General features: G+C 36.3%; 1 protein-coding gene across 1 annotated transcript in view; it reads left to right on the forward strand.

Annotated features, from left to right (window-relative positions):
* Positions 1–21,716, forward strand: part of LOC128636655 (zinc finger protein 17-like) — a 51,116-nt gene that overhangs the window by 22,603 nt on the left and 6,797 nt on the right. The window contains exons 2-3 of the mRNA XM_053689647.1: positions 77–203; positions 1,713–1,823. Of these exons, the coding sequence (XP_053545622.1) occupies positions 83–203; positions 1,713–1,823 (232 nt within the window). The 5' untranslated portion in view covers positions 77–82. The remainder of the gene's footprint in view (positions 1–76; positions 204–1,712; positions 1,824–21,716) is intronic.

The raw sequence follows: 21,716 nt of genomic DNA on the forward strand, positions 1-21,716 counted from the left end.
GTCTTTGCTTATCTGTATGGTTTAAACTTATAAGTATAATTATAATCTGCTGCTGACTGACTTTTGTAATTATCAGGAACAAATGGAGTTTGATGAAGTTGCAGTTTATTTCTCCGAGGAGGAGTGGGGCTGTTTAACTAATGAGCAAAAAACACTTTATAAGGATGTGATGATAGAGAATTACCGGACCCTCCGGTCTCTGGGTAAGATTTTATATTTATACAATGCAATATAAAACAAAGATGAGCATATAATCTGGATATAACGGGCTCCATTGTTTAACCTGTGGATGCCTTAGGGTGACCATATTGTCACTTTAAAAAGGACACATATGAAAAATACATATGTCAGGGCTGTTTAAAGAAATGTTTTGAATAATTTCCATTAAAAGACATATGTATTTTTCATATGTGTCCCTTTTTAAATGGCAATATGGTAACCTTAAACGTAGGAGCCATTTGGTGCAGATTCCACCGCATTTTAAAAAACAGTCGTCTTTAGAACACTGTTTCTTAATAAACCCTAATTTTTTCTTTCATGATTCAGATAGAGAATACCATTTTAAACAACTTTTTAATTTACTTCTATTATCTAACTTGCTTCATTCTCTTGATATTCTTTCCTGAAATGCATATCTAGATAGGCTCAGTAGCTTCTGATTGGTAGCTGCACATAGGTGCCTCATGTGATTGGCTCACCTGTGTGCATTGCTATTTCTTTAAAGGGACAGTAAACACCAGAATTTGTGCTGTTTAAAAAGGTAGATAATCCCTTTATTACCCATTCCCCAATTTTGCATAACCAACACAGTTATAATAATATACTTTTTACCTCTGTGACTAACTTGTATCTAAGCCTCTGCAAACTGCACACTTATTTCAGTTCTTTTGACAGACTTGCATTTTTAGCCAATCAGTGCTTTCTCTTAGGAGCTTCACGTGCAGGAGCTCAATGTTATCTATATGAAACACATGAACTAACACCCTCTAGTGGTGAAAAACTGTCAAAATGCTTTCCGATTAGAGGCAGTCTTCAAGGTCTAAGAAATTAGCACATGAACCTCCTAGATTTAGCTTTCAACTAAGAATACCAAGAGAACAAAGCAAAATTGGTAATAAAAGTAAATTGGAAAGTTGTTTAAAATTACATGCCTTATTTAAATCATGAAATATTTTTTGTGACTTTACTGTCCCTTTAACTAAGGATATCTAAATAATGAAGCAAATTAGATAATAGAAGTAAATAGGAATGTTGTTTAAAATTGTATACTCGGTCTGAATTATGAAAGAAAAAAACTTGGGTTTAATATCCCTTTAAGCTCTCCACTACCTCATGGGTGGAGTTACATAATCCCAGACTGATTTTCCTATGATGATTGACAAACCTGTTCTTACACAATTGGTTGCATGAAAGCAGGGGAAGGGCTTCACAAGCGCTTGTAAGTTTAAATGCAGGTGGCAAAAATCAGAAGTAAAAAAAAGGCTTTAGTAGAGGGCAGCTGCACAGGTGGGTAAATACAATAACATAAAGAACATTTTCTAAGGAATCATAACCTCTGTGTGCCTTGCCCTTTATTATGAACTAAAAACCATTGTGATTGTTTACTGTCCTTTTAATATACTCTCCACCGAAAATCTGCATAGTTGTATTTGTTACTTGCTAAATAAGAAATATAAATGCTGTTAATTAACCCCTACATTATGTCCATCTAGGAAGTGTTCGTGTCAAGCCATTACTTGTGTCCAAAATTGAGAAAGGAGAAGAACCGTTTGTGTGTAATGTAGAGAAAAAACGTCCGGAGAAGAGTCATTTATATTCTGAAGGTGAGTAGCGCAATAATAAGAATTTGTGGAAGGACAGTGGAACAGTACTACTGATTTTACTGTAATGGAACATTTTCACTTTCACAGGACATATTGAAGGTCGTTCTGAAAGGGTTAGTAAACACCTTGAGATTTTTATATAAAATGTTTAGTTTATGAGAAATGAAACAACTTTGCATTATATTTTCATTACATATTTTGCCCTTTTCATATAATTTAGCTCTAAAAATTGAGCAATTATCAAGCCCAACCCTGATACATATTTTCCCTAATTGACTTCTATGGAGGAATACTTTAATGCAGTCACAATATTCTAAGTTCGGCTTTTTGAGCACGTCTTGTTAGCGCTTGTGGGAAAACTTTTTACTTTCAACTAGTAATGCACTCGCTACCCGACGCGTGCAGAAAGATTACCTCTAGCGCTCCATTCATAGTCTAGTCCTTAATAGGCTAATCATTTATATTTGGACAACTTTTCTGCTGTACTTTATTGGAAGAAGAAGAAGAAAAGTAATCATTTACTTAGAAATAACAATTGAAATAGTTTTTTTCTATTTGAATATATTTATTGATTAAAAAACTAGATAATCCCTTTATTAATATACGTTTTACCTCTGTGATTACCCTGTATCTAAGCCTCTGCAGACTGCTCCTTATCTCAGTTATATTAATATACTTTTTACCTCTGATTACCTTGTATCTAACCCTCTGCAGACTGCCCCTTATCTCAGTTATATTAATATACTTTTTACCTCTGTGATTACCTTGTATCTAAGCCTCTGCAGACTGCTCCTTATCTCAGCTATATTCATATACTTTTTACCTCTGATTACCTTGTATCTAACCCTCTGCAGACTGCCCCTTATCTCAGTTATATTAATATACGTTTTACCTCTGTGATTACCTTGTATCTAGGCCTCTGCAGACTGCCCCCTTATCTCAGTTATATTAATATACTTTTTACCTCTGTGATTACCTTGTATCTAACCCTCTGCAGACTGCTCCTTATATCAGTTATATTAATATACTTTTTACCTCTGTGATTACCCTGTATCTAAGCCTCTTCAGACTGCTCCTTATCTCAGTTATATTAATATACTTTTTACCTCTGTGATTATCTTGTATCTAAGCCTCTGCAGACTGCTCCTTATCTCAGTTATATTAATATACTTTTTACCTCTGATTACCTTGTATCTAACCCTCTGCAGACTGCCCCTTATCTCAGTTATATTAATATACTTTTTACCTCTGTGATTACCTTGTATCTAGGCCTCTGCAGACTGCCCCCTTATCTCAGTTATATTAATATACTTTTTACCTCTGTGATTACCTTGTATCTAACCCTCTGCAGACTGCTCCTTATATCAGTTATATTAATATACTTTTTACCTCTGTGATTACCCTGTATCTAAGCCTCTTCAGACTGCTCCTTATCTCAGTTATATTAATACACTTTTTACCTCTGTGATTACCTTGTATCTAAGCCTTTGCAGACTGCTCCTTAGCTCAGTTATATTAATATACTTTTTACCTCTGTGATTACCCTGTATCTAAGCCTCTGCAGACTGCTCCTTATCTCAGTTATATTAATATACTTTTTACCTCTGTGATTACCTTGTATCTAAGCCACTGCAGACTGCTCCTTATCTCAGTTATATTAATATACTTTTTACCTCTGTGATTACCTTGTATCTAATCATCTGCAGACTGCTCCTTATCTCAGTTATATTAATATTTTTTTCTGGCAAATTCCAAAGTTAATTCCATTTTCCCTTTCCTTGTATCATATGACAGCCATCAGCCAATCAAAAAACGCATATATGTATATACTGTGCACTCTTGCACATCGTGTGAATATAAAAATACTGTGCACATTTTAGGAATGTAAATAAACTGTATGTTCTTTCTGAATCATGAAAGTTTAATTTTGAATTTAGTGTCCCTTTAACCCTTTAGTGACAGCTGACGTACCAGGTACGTCATGCATTAACTAACAGTTAATGACAATGGACGTACCTGGTACGTCAGTTGTCTAAGAGAGTGCTGGAAGCGATCGCAATCGCTTCCAGCAGCTCTCAGGGTATTGCAGTGATGCCTCCATATGGAGGCATCCTGCAATACCATTTAGAAGACTCCGATGCAGAGAGAGCCACTCTGTGGCCCTCTCTGCACCGGTAGCGATGGTGCCGGTTCGTTGGTGGGTGGGAGCGTAACAGGGAGGCGGGTGGGCGGCCCATCGCTACCCGGCATCCGGTTCCTAGAAGTGCAATGTGCACGCCGGGTGCCGGGAGCGTGCGGGGGCGCGCGTGCGCGTGCATGTGTGCGCGCGCGCGTGCATTAGCTGGCACTGATACACTGACACCAATGAGGAGGGAAGAGGGGGGGGGAAATATATTTTTTTAAAATAATATAAAAGGATCTGGGAGGGGGAGGGGGATAGGGGGATTGTGGGGGGCTGCTACACTACAGAAAAAAATAAAAAAAAGCAAAATAACCAAAAAACACTTGTTTTTGGGGCAAATTGGGTACTGGCAGACAGCTGCCAGTACCCAAGATGGCCGCAATTAGATAGGGGAGAGGGTTAGAGAGCTGGGGGGGGGATCATGGAGGTTGGGGCTAAGGCAGGAGTCCATCACAGCTAAAATATTTTATTTTTTTTATAAAAAAAAAAAAAAAATCCTTTTATTTAGTACTGGCAGACTTTCTGCCAGTACTTAAGATGGCGGGGACATTTGTGGGGTGGGGGAGGGAAGAGAGCTGTTTGGGAGGGATCAGGGGGTGGGATGTGTCAGGTGGGAGGCTGATCTCTACCCTAAAGCTAAAATTAACCCTGCAAGCTCCCTACAACCTACCTAATTAACCCCTTCACTGCTGGGCATAATTTACGTGTGGTGCGCAGCAGCATTTAGCGGCCTTCTAATTACCAAAAATCAGTGCCAAAGCCATATAAGTCTGCTATTTCTGAACAAAGGGGATCCCAAAGAAGCTTTTACAACAATTTGTGCCATAATAGCACAAGCTGTTTGTAAATAATTTCAGTGAGAAACCTAAAATTGTGAAAAATGTAAAGTTTTTTTTTTATTTGCTCGCATTTGGCGGTGAAATGGTGGCATAAAATATACCAAAATGTGCCTAGATCAATACTTTGGGTTGTCTTCTAACAACAAATATATACATGTCAAGGGATATTCAGGTATTCCTGACAGATATCAGGGTTCCAATCTAACTAGCGCTAATTTTGAAAAAAAGTGGTTTGGAAATAGCGAAGTGCTACTTGTATTTATGGCCCTATAACTTGCAAAAAAAGCAAAGAACATGTAAACATTGGGTATTTCTAAACTCAGGACAAAATTTAGAAACTATTTAGCATGGGTGTTTTTTGGTGATTGTAGATGTGTAAAAGATTTTGGGGGTCAAAGTTAGAAAAAGTGTGTTTTTTTCCATTTTTTCCTCATATTTTATTATTTTTTTTGTAGTAAATTATAAGACATGATGAAAATAATGGTATCTTTAGAAAGTCCATTTAATGGCGAGAAAAACGGTATATAATATGTGTGGGTACAGTAAATGAGTAAGAGGAAAATTACAGCTAAACACAAACACAGCAGAAATGTAAAAATAGCCATTGTCATTAAGGGTAAGAAAATTGAAAAATGGTCCGGTCATTAAGGGGTTAAGAGGAAATGGGTTGATTATTATGTGTATACAGATCTGCAGGGAACAGTGGGATTAAGGTCTTTTTATAACTCTGTATGTTTATTTTATAATATTTTTGCTATGAAGAAGAGGCGTATTATTTTTGCAGACTCAAATTCACAGTTTTGAGAACTGAAAAACCAATAATAGGTAATAATTTCTACTAAATAAAAAAAATTCCCAAATAATCTCCCAGAAACCTCTGGGAGACCATGACATTGCAAATGGTTTAATTCATTGCAGTCATGAATATACAGTCTCATGCTTTTGGATTATATTGTGATTGATAGATTATTCCTCAAAAATAAGTTAAAAATAAATGTAGATACAAATAATATGTTAAAGCATTCAGGTTTTGCACTGTTTACTCTAAAACTCTAGTTTAACCTCTTAAGGACATATGACAGAATTTTTCCGTCATAAAACAATTGAGCAAACTGAAAGCTGTGTCCTTAAAGGGTTAAACCTCCTACATTGTTCCCAATTAGCCATTTTTTGCCAGCTGGAAAGTATTAAATTATTTACAGTTACCTCTTTGCCTTTACCATGGCATTTGAAATGGCTGCTTTTGCCTGTGATATTTTCACCTATTCTGAAAAATGCAATACTTAGGTATTGGTTATAGAAAAGCTGTGTAAACAAAGCAGAATAAATTACACTCCCAGTGGGGGCTAGGGAAAGATAAGTAATACAATGTTAATTTATAGTTCATTTTCAATTGTGCTCTCTATGCATTGGGCTTTGGAATACAGAGATCATATAAGGAACTATGTGTAATAAAATAAGGACATCTGATTTATCTGCAAGCTCAGCCTAATTTGATGGATTGTGATGTTGAAGAATAAAACCAGCTATTCGATATACAAAAATAAACCTAAAGGAGCATTTCCCCATACATTTTATACTCTACTGCTGGTATGACAAGTCATTGGAAACTCATTAAGGGGGAACTAGTTTTAAAATACACTGTCCCTTTAAACACATAGTTAAAGTTCCTTTCGAGAGCTGCAGATCCATGCTGACCAAAGCAAGAAACAGCCGGTTAGCTAATTGGCAGCAGCAGTCGCACAACCCCACCAATCACAAGCTCTGTTCAGCTTGGCAACTGCATTACTATGTGACTTCAAGCAGGACTGTAACTATGTGTTTAATACCTTTGTGGGGGTAACGCAAATAGAGTTTCAGCATCAATAGTGGACAAATTGCATGATCTAGTAAATTAGAGCAACTCATATTTACACTAAAATGTAGCATTAAAGGGATACTAAACCCAATCTTTTTTCTTTCATGACTCAGATAGAGCAGCAATTTTAAGCAACTTTCTAATTTACTCCTGTTATCAAATTTTCTTTGTTCTCTTGGTATCTTTATTTGAAAAAGCAGTAATGTAAGGTTAGGAGCCGACTTATTTTTGGTTCAGCACCTGGGTAGCGCTTGCTGATTGGTTTGCTACATTTAGACACCAATTAGCAAGCACTACCCAGGTGCTAAACCAAAAATGGTCTGGCTCCTAAGCTTTACATTCCTTAATTGCTGCTCTATCTGAATCATGAAAGAAAAAATTGGGGTTTAGTGTCCCTTTAAGGCCAAGGAACTCCATACTTCCTAAAGACTATTTGGGATGGGGGAAGTGGCATTTTACAGAGGGAGGTATGGGGGATGGAGTCATATTAAACTGGCAGAGAAGTGACTTTGGGACCAGGGTTGGGTGGGAAATGAGAAGAGATTTTTGAAGCTGGACATGGAATGGTTGGATTGGGGGATGGCTAGATAGGCTTCAGCAAACCAGAACTTTAAGGCCATGGAGCGGTCCATGATGGGCAGAAGTTAGAGCTTCCAAACTATGACAAACCCATACAATTTGTGAAGTCTGGGATTCTTGGGAATTCTGGTAATCATGTCAGAGTATATAAATATTATGATGAATATTACATATGTGTATATATATATATATATATATATATGTATATTTTATACACTGTATATGTTAGATGAGACCTCAGGATTAATTAAACATGAGTTTGTTGAACACAGCTTCTAATACACGTCTATCAGGATTGACGATCAGTAGAGCCTTTTTGAAACACAAACATTTCTTTTCTAAAGGAAATAGCTCAGTGACCCTATTCATTTGACTATATATGCAGATTTTATAACCTCAGAACATTTGGTGAGGTGAGAAAAGAATGTGTTCAAGGACCCCTTTGGAATTTGACACGTGTGATACAACAGTTCTATCTCACTGAATCTCTATTTGAAGACTTACTGCAAAAACCCCTCTTGGGGGAAGGTGACACAAATAAAATCAAATACACATCTGCACTGCTGGCTAAACAGGAAATATGCTGTTTTAAAGACTCTTACAACTCCTCATGGATTGACCCCATGTGGAGCAATAAAGGCCTTGGAAAACACAGACAAATGCTAAGATGTGACTCTGGAAGTCACGTAAGCAGACAGCAAATAAACATTTTTTTTTCTCTCTCTGTTTAAATACATGCCCCAGAATGTATTAAATATAGAAATTTGGGAAATTGTCTAATTCTATATTATTATTACATGGGTATTTGCTAAGCTTGGGAGGTAACTGTTTTAATCAGTCAAAAATGTGTAATAAATTCTGTTTTGTTTATATTTTTCAGACAGATAATCTCAAATCTACATAGAAGTGAATGTGCATGTATGTGTGTATATATATATATATATATATGTGTGTATATATATATATATATATGTGTATATATATTTATATGTTTTGAAAACATAAAAGATCTTACTTAGCCTCTGTGTGTTTAAAAACATGAATAGATGTTTATGGACCTGAAGAGAAGTGATTATTAACATTTATTTTCTTATTTCAGATCTACATAGACAGGATTCACTTGGAATACAGTACAATACTGAATTAAAAATAAGCTATTATTCACATATAAATGCCAGGATACCGATAAAATTGTAATGCATTTTAAGCTACTAATTAGCAGTATTAAATTGCCTTGATATAATAAAATGTTAATAATATAACATATTTGGTATCAGAATAATCAAAAAAAAAAATAACCTAATATTAACCATCTGTAATTGGGGTTATATATGATTAATGCAGAGAGTGTAATCTGATTAAATAACCATTTTATGAAAAAAAAAAAAAAAATTAACTTGCTTAAAAATGTCAGAAATGCTGTATTGTATTGCTATGTTGTACTGTATGCTGCCACCTGGTGTTATGTTGCGAGAACTACAGCCAGAAGGTTCTTTCTGGCTGTTAAAAATGAAATTTCCAAGGGCCAATCCGATTTAGACTTCCCAGATAACCAATGGGAAGGTCAGCTCCCGTAGTGCCACCCACATGATGTCATCAATGATTATATAATGGGAGTGTTGAATGCACAAGAGAGAGTTGTCTGTAACTTGTTGAAAATTAGTGATCTGATTTTGGCTGCGATATACCTGAAAAAAAAAAAAGTTCACTTCAGCAAGGAGCTTAAAACTTATCCTTGATTTGTGCAAAAACCTTCTTTCAAATGAGATGACCTAAAGACCGCTACGAATTGGTTCAAAATTGGTGAAGTATATTGTATTTTAAATTGGTAGTTATAAGCCTAGGTATTGTTCAAATCTGTGTCTGAATTGGCTAAGTAACTCATCTATACAAGTTCTGATATTGTCGGTTAATTTTGTATTAGGATAAATTGCAGTTAAATAGCAGAATATATATTTTATCCTATTGTTTTATAAACACTGTTTAGAATTGTATTGCTTGGATGTTAAAGGTTTTTAGTCCCATTGTGTTAAATAAATAAGGCTGAATTGTGAAGGTATATTGTTCTGGGTTTTGTAAGAAGAATAGCATATCTTAAGAGTTGGTTCTAACGCATATAAACTTTTATTTAGTTTCCTTTTATTGCAAATATAGTTCAATATGTTCATGGATATTAACTAAATAAAAGAATTCAGGTATTTATATTAATTGTATGGTCTAGTAGATGCATGGTTAATTAGGGTTTCTATTTCTTTGTATTGTGTTTATAACCCTGCCATAAACTTATATATATTATTTGGATAGCACTGCTAAGATTTTCATAAATATACTGACATAATAATTGGAGGCACTTTTTCTGAGATTTAATAATATCCATCATAATTGATATAATATATTTGTAAGTAAATAGAAATTATTATAAAAGAGAAAAAAAAAAAAATAATTCATATTTCGATATTAATATTTTGAAGATATAATTTTTTTTTTGAAAAGTTGAAATATTAATTTTCATATTTCGAGATTGACATTAATATCTTGAAATATTATTAAAGATTAATTTTGAAAAATTAATAAAAATATTAATTTTTCATATTTCAAAATTAATCAAAAATATTAAATTTTCATATTTTCAAAGTTAATCAAAAATATTAATTTTTCATATTTCGGAATATTAATTTTTCATATTTCAAAATTAATAATATTTTTTTTTTTTTAAATATAAAATTTTTCTCTCTTTTTATTGGCAAAAATTGTATTAGCATTTTATTTAAATAAATACTAAACCAATACAATAATGTCTGTAGCCAGAAGTGACTCATTTAATTCTATACATAGCAATGAAATTGGTCCCATTACAATACCCATTACTAAAGGTCAGGTCCTTAAGAAAGATATCTTAAGTTACATTAAAGGGAAGTTAAATATTGCTGGTGAATTAAATGATTTTGTGGATATGCTTGAAACTAGGGCTAAAAATATTACCGTTAATAATAATATGTGGAATGAAGAGAATGAATTCTTCCAGGAATTATTAATGATTAATCAATGCAAAGATCCCAAAAAGCGAGAAAAACTAATACTAAAATCTTGGCCCCTTCTAATATGCATAATTGACGAAATGTCGTTTTGTGTCACAGACAAACGATTGCAAATACAGGAGCTAGAAAATAGTATTCGTTCCTCGCGCAGACGCGAAGAGGGTTTAAAAACAGCCAAAAATAAAATGGATGAATTTGCCCAAAACCTAGCCACCTTAGATAAGCACAATATGGACTTAATCGCACAGATACAAGATTTAAATAAACAGCTTGCGCAAAGCCAGAGAGAATTAAGCGATTTAAAAAGGTCATATCGCCATAATGAAAACCCCTATATTAGCAATGAGAATAATACAGATAATGCTAACTCCTTTAGCGAACGCGTCAGGGACGAGGTACGAAAATATATAGAACAACATAGACAAATGACCCCTAACGGGTCAGAAGTAGATTTCCCAAATAGACAATCCCCTCAGGATGTAAATCCAGAGGACAGCTGTAGCGCAGCTGATGCGGGGGAGGGAAACTCTAACAGAGAGTCCCAAAATAAGTCTGATAAAGTCTATGATTCCCATAAAATAATCACCTTCGTACAACGCGCAGTACCTATATTCTCCAATAAGGGAACAACATCTGTAATTGATCATTTACAGGCTTTTGAAAATGCGTTAGCTATAATGAATGTTACAAGTGAGAAATTGAAAATTGAATTTCTACCTTGGGTATTTGACAGTAAGCATCACAAATTCTTTGCCTCACTAAAGGATATGAATATTCATTCCTGGAATGGGGTAAAACGACAATGCAGAAAAGAATTCGGGCAATATTGCACTAAAACTGCAGCGAAGATAGCGGTATATGGTTTAAAGTGTCGTGCGAATCAGAGTCCAATCGAATTCCTTTCTGTATTGAAAAATGCGTACAGTATGGCTGAAGATAATCCCAAATTTGACGGCTCAGAATTTGTAAATTTATTTTTTGAAGCACTGCCTACACCCATCAAAATTAACTTAGCTAGAGATTTTGATGAGGACTGCTCATTGGAATGGCTGATCAAAGAGAGTACAAAATTATACTCTATTCAGCAGTCCAGTGAGCAGGGGGTTAAAAAGGAATCAAAACCCAAAATTGTAGCAGAAACTAGGGTGTCACCTAAACCCCTCAATGTGGAGTCTAACAAGAGAACTTATGCAGAGGTGGCCAGTCAAAACAGGCCATCTCCACAGAGGTTTAATTCTGCCCCTCCCCCTACACAGGTTGAGGCGCAGGGAGACTATAACCAAAGTGGGGGACATAATCAGGTGAATAATTACTCACAAAGAGAATACTCACCAAATAATTGGTATCCGCGCAAGGGTAGATACAATAGACGGCGAAGATATTCTCAGGGTAACCAGACACCCCAGGTATATAATGCTCCCCAAAGTACTAATGCTGAACAAGCTGAACCCCAGGGGCAACCACGCCAGAATAGAAATAGTGGCCCTGATTCTGAGGGAACCCAATGGTCCAGGAATCAGTACAATGGGGCACCAAGAGATAGGCCCAGGGGTAGAGGTAACTTGTACAATCAGGTAGATATGCTGTTTACCCAATTAAATCGGTTGAGCGAACAAATCGCTAATATGAGTCAAAAATCTACATCTCAGCAACCGAACAATACTTTTTTAGGGGTACAGCCAGTGGTCAGCAGTGGACCACAGGCACAGTCATAAATACTGCAGTATCACCTGAAGGGGAGGGGAGAGATATACAAAATGTAGTAATAAATATCAATGATACTAATCATGTTATCTCCCCACAGACCGGAAACGGACAAATTAGCTGTGACAATGAGCGACATCAGCCGGAAAAAGTTAACAAATCTCTTCCCTTGCAGCTCTCTCCTAACCTTATCTCCACAGATGCAGTACACAAGAACCCAGCTGACCTTGTCATAGGGGAAACAGGTAGGTATGAAGCTTCTTCTGCATCGGAAAGCATGGCAAACTCAGGTAATACGTGGCGAAGCCCACAAATGTATGAGAATGCAAATTTTATGTGTGAAATGATAGAAACTGCAGGAAGATATTATGTACTAGTTGAGCTGCAAGATTCAGTCTCCAACCCTATCAGGGGATTAATTGACACTGGGTCACAGGCAACTATCTTATCCCACAGATACTACACACAGCTAAATGAGCTAACACCCCACAAACCTAAAATAAAAGAATTTGACGGTTCTCTAATAGGTGTTGGGGGTGACTCCCTAAAAGTTTACGGTACTGCCTGGTTAAAATTTAAATTGGGGAACAGGGTCATAAGACACCCTGTCATTATAGTGGATCTGCCAACTGATCGTTTAATTATTGGTAGTGATCTCCTGAAACGATTAAGCACCATAATTGATTGCATAAATAATGTAATTTGGTCGCAAGTTAAACGGCCTATCAATTATGAAAAATCTGGTACATCTCGCACCCGACACAGCTGTCACGTGGTGGAAGAGAAACCAGATGCTGTGGAGATTCATTTCAGGAATAACTCTACACCTGAAATCACTATTCTACAAATAGATGATCAGACTCCTTTTAGTGGCTCTGATGATAATACTTTTAAAATATCGCCTGGAAAGATAGCGAATATCTCCCTAGATGGCGATGTATTAACCATATCACTCCACAAGGGGGATCATAAAATCCCTAAGGGGGGAGGCCACGCTCAATACCTCACAGGGATCGAGAGAGTTAAAGAGGATCTATTTATCCCTATACAAGTGCATGACCTTGGTAAAACAAAGTACGCTAAAATAAACTTAAAACAGGAAGCTAGCTATATAAGCGAAGGTTTATTAACGCAAATAGCTGAACCTAAAGTGATTAAATATCTTTCTCCCCAAGACCACTGTGTCAACGGCCTGGATGACAGGTCTGAAAGCTATAACATCACAGCTAAGTGCTTATTATCTATCTCTATTGGTAATAAGTCAGTGAAGCACCTGTTTTTAGTTTTAAATACTCCCCATAATCAAATATACATTGGCAATGATATCTTACATAGATATGCCATACAAATAGATTTGATTAATTCTTGCCTCTGGAGCAGGTTAAAGGGGGACCCTGAAGTATTTCAGGATGAAAATGCAGCCCTGAAATCAAACCAGCAATTGCCATATGCTGTGAATATGCAGGTATCTAGCGATATTATAATTCCTGCTGGGGCTGATAAATTTCTTTTACCCTTACAGGTAAAGAGAGGTCAGAAATTAAAAACTTCTGAAACACTGATTTGCCTCTCCCATAGAATACAAGATCTGGGTGTCTCAGTAACCTACACTCCTATGGTGAATATTGGAACTGTTCCAATAAATATTATTGTGCATAACATGACCCCACAGGATATAACATTATCCAAGGGAACTACCATAGGATATGCACTGGAATCAAGTTATTACACTTTTGGATTCCAGAATAATGTAATTGGGCTAATACCTGAAGGATACCTAACTGAAGAACAATTAATAGAACAATCCTTTGCATCTATGCCAGAGGGTCTATTTAATATTCAGTCTATTTATCCCTTCAGCTCAGAGGAAGGCATCTGTAAAATTGAAGAAGCCTCTCTGGTGTTTGATCAGCCAATCAAACAGCAAGATTACCCCAATACCCAGAGTCATGGGAGCAATGTAAATTATAATCAAGGGGATCTCACCTCTAGACTGGAAGAAGCCTATGAAATAGGACAGCCTGAAATCTTTCCAGGATTTCAGCAAATAGTCGAAGAGCAAATATCCTTAGCTAATGGCTGTTCTAGCGATGATGAACGCCAACAGCTGCGAGAACTCCTGATGGAGTACAAGGATATTTTCGCTAAGGATTCTTATGACTGTGGTACCACAGACTTACACATTGCAAGAATACAAACAGATCCTAATGCGCCACCTGTATTTGTCAAACAATACAGACTTCCCTTAGCCTCATATGATTCTCTTGCAGAGATCATAAGGAATTTGGAAGAAAGAGGTATTATCAGACAGGTGCACAGCTCTTATAATAATCCTATTCTAGGTGTCCTTAAGCCCAATGGACAATGGCGTTTGTGTGCTGACTTAAGACAGCTAAACAAACGAGTATACATGTCTGGCTGGCCTGTACCATACATTGACCAGTGCCTAGCACAAATGCAGGGATCCAAAATATTCACTGCCATTGATTGTGCACAGGGATATTGGACCATAAAGGTACATGAAGAGGACCAATATAAGCTAGCATTCTCCTTCCAAAAGGTTCAGTATGCATTCCAGAGACTTCCATTTGGATACATAAATTCTGGACATGAATTTGCTGTATTCATGCATAAGGCTATGCCTGACGCACTGGAAAGGGGGACCTTATCTTATGTGGATGATGTTTTAATCAAAAGCACAGACTTTGAAAAACATATTGCAGAGCTTAAACACGTCCTCAGCCAACTTAAAAGGGCAGGTGTCAAATTATCCCTGCAAAAAGCTCAATGGTGCCGCACTCGTGTAAACTTCTTGGGACATGAAGTTACCTCTGACGGATTAAATCCCCAAAAGAAAAAGGTGGAAGCTATAGTGAATTCTAAAAACCCAACTAACTTAAAGGAATTGAGATCATTCCTGGGTATGACAAATTATTCTCGCAAATTCATTGATAATTATGCGGAATTAACTAAACCACTACTACTTCTTCTGAAGAAAGATGTGAAATGGCACTGGAGTGAGTCTCAAGAGACAGCCATCAGAGAGCTGAAGAGAAAACTCACTCAAGCACCTTGCTTAGTGTACCCTGAAGGTGGTAAACCTTTCTACTTAGAAACAGGGTACACAGATGTAAGCATGAGTGCTGTGTTATACCAAAAGCATGATAATTTGAACAAAGCCATTGCTTATGCGAGCAAAAATCTATCCCCAGTAGAAATAAAGTTTAACGATTGCGAAAAAGCCCTCTTAGCTACTGTATGGGCTCTACAAAATTTCCGCAGCTATATACAGGGCGAGAAAATTATTGTAGAAACGGCCCACCAGCCTTTGCTATATTTGCAAAGTGAGAGAATAAGAGATGGGAATTTGTCTAATAGCCGCATAACAGCGTGGACTCTTTCCTTACAAGGCTGGCCCTTAGAAATTCGCTACAAGCAGAATAAAAAGAATCCAGTCGCGCAAGGGCTTGCTGAGCTCCACGACTGTACTGCTAGAGATCCTGGGGAAGAATTATCAGAAGATGATTTTCTGGAAGAACAATTGCTTTCCCCATATAAAATGTACAATGAGGACCATTGTCAAACATTACCTTGGGTATATGTTGATGGTTGTTCTTACCATGCCACTATTGATAATGAGCGCAGATTAGTCGCTGGCATTGGTATAACTGGGGCAAACGGATTCTCAAATATATCTGTAGGTTTCAACATTGGACCAAGATCCAGTCAAGTTGCAGAACTAACTGCTGTTTTCAAAACCATTGAAATGGCTATTGAACATGGTATTCATGAATTTGTGATCATAACTGACTCAAATTATGTGCGTGACAGTTTTGTTGAATACCTGCCAACTTGGAAAAGAAATGGCATGCAGAAAAGCAATAACAAACCAGTCAAGCATGGCAAATTGTTCTGCGAGATTGATAATCTGGTAGTATCCAATGATTTAACCATACACTGGAAAAAGACCAAGGGTCATTCCAGAGTTTTAGGTCCTGATAAGGAAGACAATGACCTTGCGGACTCATTAGCCAAACAAGGAGCCATAACTGGAGAACTCCTTAATATTGAACACTTAATGGGTGCAATTCAGGTAGAAGCCATTACCAGAAACCAGGCAAAACAACAGAGTGAGCCTAACTTGGTACAATGGAGTCAGGATTCTCCTAGTGAGGACCTGATCACTAGTCAAAAAGAAGACCCCATTGTAGGCATCTTCTATAAACACATAGAAGATCCTGAAAGCAACCCCATCTCAAAAGATGATTGTATTGGCAAAGAAGATCTGAGAATCTTAATAAAATCTAAATCACAATTCAAATTACAGGATGGTTTGTTAATTAGAACCTCCAAAACTGGCATCCAACAGTGGGTAGTACCCACCAAGTTCAGAGGTCTAATGCTTCAACATGCCCATGATGCTCCCACATCTGGTCATCGCGGTGCCAAACTCACGTACGAAATATTGCGTGACTACGCTTTTTGGCCACACATGTTGAAAGATGTTCAAACCTACTGTCAAGGGTGTTTAATCTGTCCACAGTTCCAACCCACTGCCCCAACGCATAGAGCGCCATTGCAGAAAAGGGGGATGGTAATGCCATGGTCAGATATACAAATTGATTTTATTGGTCCGGTAACATGGTCATCAAGAGGTAACAAGTACATGTTAACAGTGACATGCCTGTTCACTAAATGGGTAGAGTGCATTAGTGCACCTAACAATAGTGCTGAAACATGTGCAGCATTGCTCATCAACCATGTATTTTCCAGATTTGGTTTGCCCCAAAGAATCGAATCAGATCGGGGGACCCACTTCACTAGCGAAGTGATGACAAAAATGTGGAAAATACTAGGGGTTAAAAGAAAGCTCCATATTGCTTATAGAGCTGCCTCAAGTGGTGGTGTAGAGCGTTACAACCAATCCATTGTTAAAATCCTCAAAAAGTTTGTGAGTGAAACAGGTAAAGACTGGGATATAAAACTACCTCTAGTCTTAATGGCATTAAGAGCAACTCCAAGTAGTGCTACCAAGATGTCACCTTTTGAACTGATGACTGGTAGAAGAATGGTTCTACCTCAGCATCTACTGTACCGTACGTCAGACCAAAACTTGATAAACGCTGCCAATACACATCAATATGTGGAAAACCTAAGGAAACACCTGCAACATGCCTTTGCATTTGCTCAAAGGAATTTAGAAAGAGCCGCAACTGCCACTAAAACCTATTATGATCTCAAAACATCCAAAAAGGAATATGAAATAAATGATAAAGTTTATCTTTATAACTTTGGAAGAGATCAGGTTAGGGAGAAGAAATTTCTTCCCTCATGGAAAGGTCCTTTTGTCATTACTGACAAAATATCTCCAGTGGCCTATAAAATACGGATCCCCAAAAATGAAGGTTTCATAGATAAATGGGTACATATAAATCAACTGCGGGCATGTCATCCCAGGTCCCAACTACAAGTCATAGAGGGAGAATGAAGTGTCATATCCCCAAATGCACTAAAGACATACTGTAATTTAAAGATGCCTAACTGATAAACATGAAAGCTCAAAATAACAAACTTTCTTCATAAGAGACTGTCTATGAGGTATACGGTTGATCCTCATCAAATACCACTGACTTTAAGCCAATTCAAATACATGTGTCCTACATCTATTTGAAGTTGGAAGGGGGATTTATGTCAGAGTATATAAATATTATGATGAATATTACATATGTGTATATATATATATATATATATATATGTATATTTTATACACTGTATATGTTAGATGAGACCTCAGGATTAATTAAACATGAGTTTGTTGAACACAGCTTCTAATACACGTCTATCAGGATTGACGATCAGTAGAGCCTTTTTGAAACACAAACATTTCTTTTCTAAAGGAAATAGCTCAGTGACCCTATTCATTTGACTATATATGCAGATTTTATAACCTCAGAACATTTGGTGAGGTGAGAAAAGAATGTGTTCAAGGACCCCTTTGGAATTTGACACGTGTGATACAACAGTTCTATCTCACTGAATCTCTATTTGAAGACTTACTGCAAAAACCCCTCTTGGGGGAAGGTGACACAAATAAAATCAAATACACATCTGCACTGCTGGCTAAACAGGAAATATGCTGTTTTAAAGACTCTTACAACTCCTCATGGATTGACCCCATGTGGAGCAATAAAGGCCTTGGAAAACACAGACAAATGCTAAGATGTGACTCTGGAAGTCACGTAAGCAGACAGCAAATAAACATTTTTTTTTCTCTCTCTGTTTAAATACATGCCCCAGAATGTATTAAATATAGAAATTTGGGAAATTGTCTAATTCTATATTATTATTACATGGGTATTTGCTAAGCTTGGGAGGTAACTGTTTTAATCAGTCAAAAATGTGTAATAAATTCTGTTTTGTTTATATTTTTCAGACAGATAATCTCAAATCTACATAGAAGTGAATGTGCATGTATGTGTGTATATATATATATATATATATATGTGTGTATATATATATATATATGTGTATATATATTTATATGTTTTGAAAACATAAAAGATCTTACTTAGCCTCTGTGTGTTTAAAAACATGAATAGATGTTTATGGACCTGAAGAGAAGTGATTATTAACATTTATTTTCTTATTTCAGATCTACATAGACAGGATTCACTTGGAATACAGTACAATACTGAATTAAAAATAAGCTATTATTCACATATAAATGCCAGGATACCGATAAAATTGTAATGCATTTTAAGCTACTAATTAGCAGTATTAAATTGCCTTGATATAATAAAATGTTAATAATATAACATATTTGGTATCAGAATAATCAAAAAAAAAAATAACCTAATATTAACCATCTGTAATTGGGGTTATATATGATTAATGCAGAGAGTGTAATCTGATTAAATAACCATTTTATGAAAAAAAAAAAAAAAATTAACTTGCTTAAAAATGTCAGAAATGCTGTATTGTATTGCTATGTTGTACTGTATGCTGCCACCTGGTGTTATGTTGCGAGAACTACAGCCAGAAGGTTCTTTCTGGCTGTTAAAAATGAAATTTCCAAGGGCCAATCCGATTTAGACTTCCCAGATAACCAATGGGAAGGTCAGCTCCCGTAGTGCCACCCACATGATGTCATCAATGATTATATAATGGGAGTGTTGAATGCACAAGAGAGAGTTGTCTGTAACTTGTTGAAAATTAGTGATCTGATTTTGGCTGCGATATACCTGAAAAAAAAAAAAGTTCACTTCAGCAAGGAGCTTAAAACTTATCCTTGATTTGTGCAAAAACCTTCTTTCAAATGAGATGACCTAAAGACCGCTACGAATTGGTTCAAAATTGGTGAAGTATATTGTATTTTAAATTGGTAGTTATAAGCCTAGGTATTGTTCAAATCTGTGTCTGAATTGGCTAAGTAACTCATCTATACAAGTTCTGATATTGTCGGTTAATTTTGTATTAGGATAAATTGCAGTTAAATAGCAGAATATATATTTTATCCTATTGTTTTATAAACACTGTTTAGAATTGTATTGCTTGGATGTTAAAGGTTTTTAGTCCCATTGTGTTAAATAAATAAGGCTGAATTGTGAAGGTATATTGTTCTGGGTTTTGTAAGAAGAATAGCATATCTTAAGAGTTGGTTCTAACGCATATAAACTTTTATTTAGTTTCCTTTTATTGCAAATATAGTTCAATATGTTCATGGATATTAACTAAATAAAAGAATTCAGGTATTTATATTAATTGTATGGTCTAGTAGATGCATGGTTAATTAGGGTTTCTATTTCTTTGTATTGTGTTTATAACCCTGCCATAAACTTATATATATTATTTGGATAGCACTGCTAAGATTTTCATAAATATACTGACAATCAGAAAGGCTCCTACATTGAAAAGAATCAAGGAAGACTTAGTTCATCAATTGACTAGGGAACATGATGACGCCGGTATTGATAGAGATAAAATAAGCCTTCAAAATTATTCAGGAAATGGGACCTTCTAAGGGTTTGGTGTGAATGTTATGTGGAGAGGACAAAGGGGAGATCAGGAGCCTAAAGATGTGTGTTTTTTAGACATTACTATTGTCATAGACCTCTATAGTAACTTCAGTCCTAGAATATGCCACCACTAACTTCTGCCCATCACGGACCTCTCCAGGGCCTTAAAGTTCTGGTTTGCTTGTGTCCATATGGTTTGTTGGATACAAGATAAAGGACAGTAGATTTTTAAGTACCATTAAAGGGCCAATAAACATCTTGAGATTGTAACATAAATTGTTTAGCTATGTGCAGTTAAACAACTTTGTAATATACTTTCGTTATTTATTTTGTCCCCTTTTTGTATAATTTAATGGTAAATATTGTGGATTGTTTATATCTCAGAGAAATAAATGTAGACGTTTCAAGGCTACACATATTTCTCTACTTGGCTTCAGCAGATAACAACTGCAAAACAATGCGGTTTACACTAACCTAGTGTCTAGCCTTGCTGTCTGCAGACTCAAGCTCAGACTGGCTCTTTGTCAGGCTCACTGCTGCAAGGCATATCGATGTACCTGTTCCTTTAAATAATAAACTCTGATTAACAACTTTCTCTATAAAACCTCTAATCTACTATCCTACATTGCTTGTTATTGACCGTCTGCCACCCATTGGTAGCTAAACGGTATTATCCTGAGCCTTGCCTGTTTCCCTGCTCCTCTCTGAACCTTACCTGCACAACCTCTCACTGATCTACTTTGAATCACTCCGCGGTGACGTCACACGCCATCAGCAGAACTACCTGAGCCCTGATCAAGCTCTCTACACCGGACCAGCTTACTCCCCACTGGGGTTCTCTATACCGGACTCCAGACCTCACTCTCTAGGGTATTAACTTCCACTCAGGTACTTTTAAAAGTTCAGTTGTTACAAGTTTGTTCTTACTGCTACCGTTATTCACTGAGCCTGTATTTTCAGTTCACCCTAAAGAGCAACCTGTCAGTTTTTCTTTTGCTGTGCACATTACTCTTATCCTCTCAAAATACCACATATATATATAAATAAGTTGATCAACATTTATCCTCTGCATAGCTGTGCTTTATGATAATTATTTTTCACAAGTATTTTGTAAGTTTGTTCTTTTTTTTTATTTGGGATTCACAGTGAGAGACACTGCTATATAAAACCAATGTTAATACCAAACACATGTGATAGCAATAGTGTTTTCTCACGTATTCCCCTAATATCAACCTTGCTGACTGTTAAATGTGCTGTTTGACACTATCACTCATGATAGTTTATGTCACTTAGCAATATTTCATTCTGCTACAATCATTCATATTTTTTAGTACAAGTATGATTCTCAGCAGCTGTGGTTCACACAACTCATTATATAAATCTCATTACTAGCTATCGTATCTGAGTCTGACAGAATAACAAGCCAATTAATACAAAATGGACCCAGCTGAGATGACTACAAGTATGCAGAATCTAAAGCAAAGAGTTGATTTACTAACAGAGGGCTTATCCACACTTAAGGCAGAAAACACTGCACTTAAAGCTTACATTAAAGAATACATAGAACCTAAGTTGCATACATCAGAACCACCAATAAGTCTCCCTGATAAATTTTCTGGCGACAGATCTCAATATAGAGATTTTAAAAATGCCTGCCTTCTGCTTTTCACAATGAAAC

Source organism: Bombina bombina, chromosome 7 (genome assembly GCF_027579735.1).
Source record: "Bombina bombina isolate aBomBom1 chromosome 7, aBomBom1.pri, whole genome shotgun sequence".
NCBI classification, from domain to species: Eukaryota; Metazoa; Chordata; class Amphibia; order Anura; family Bombinatoridae; genus Bombina; species Bombina bombina.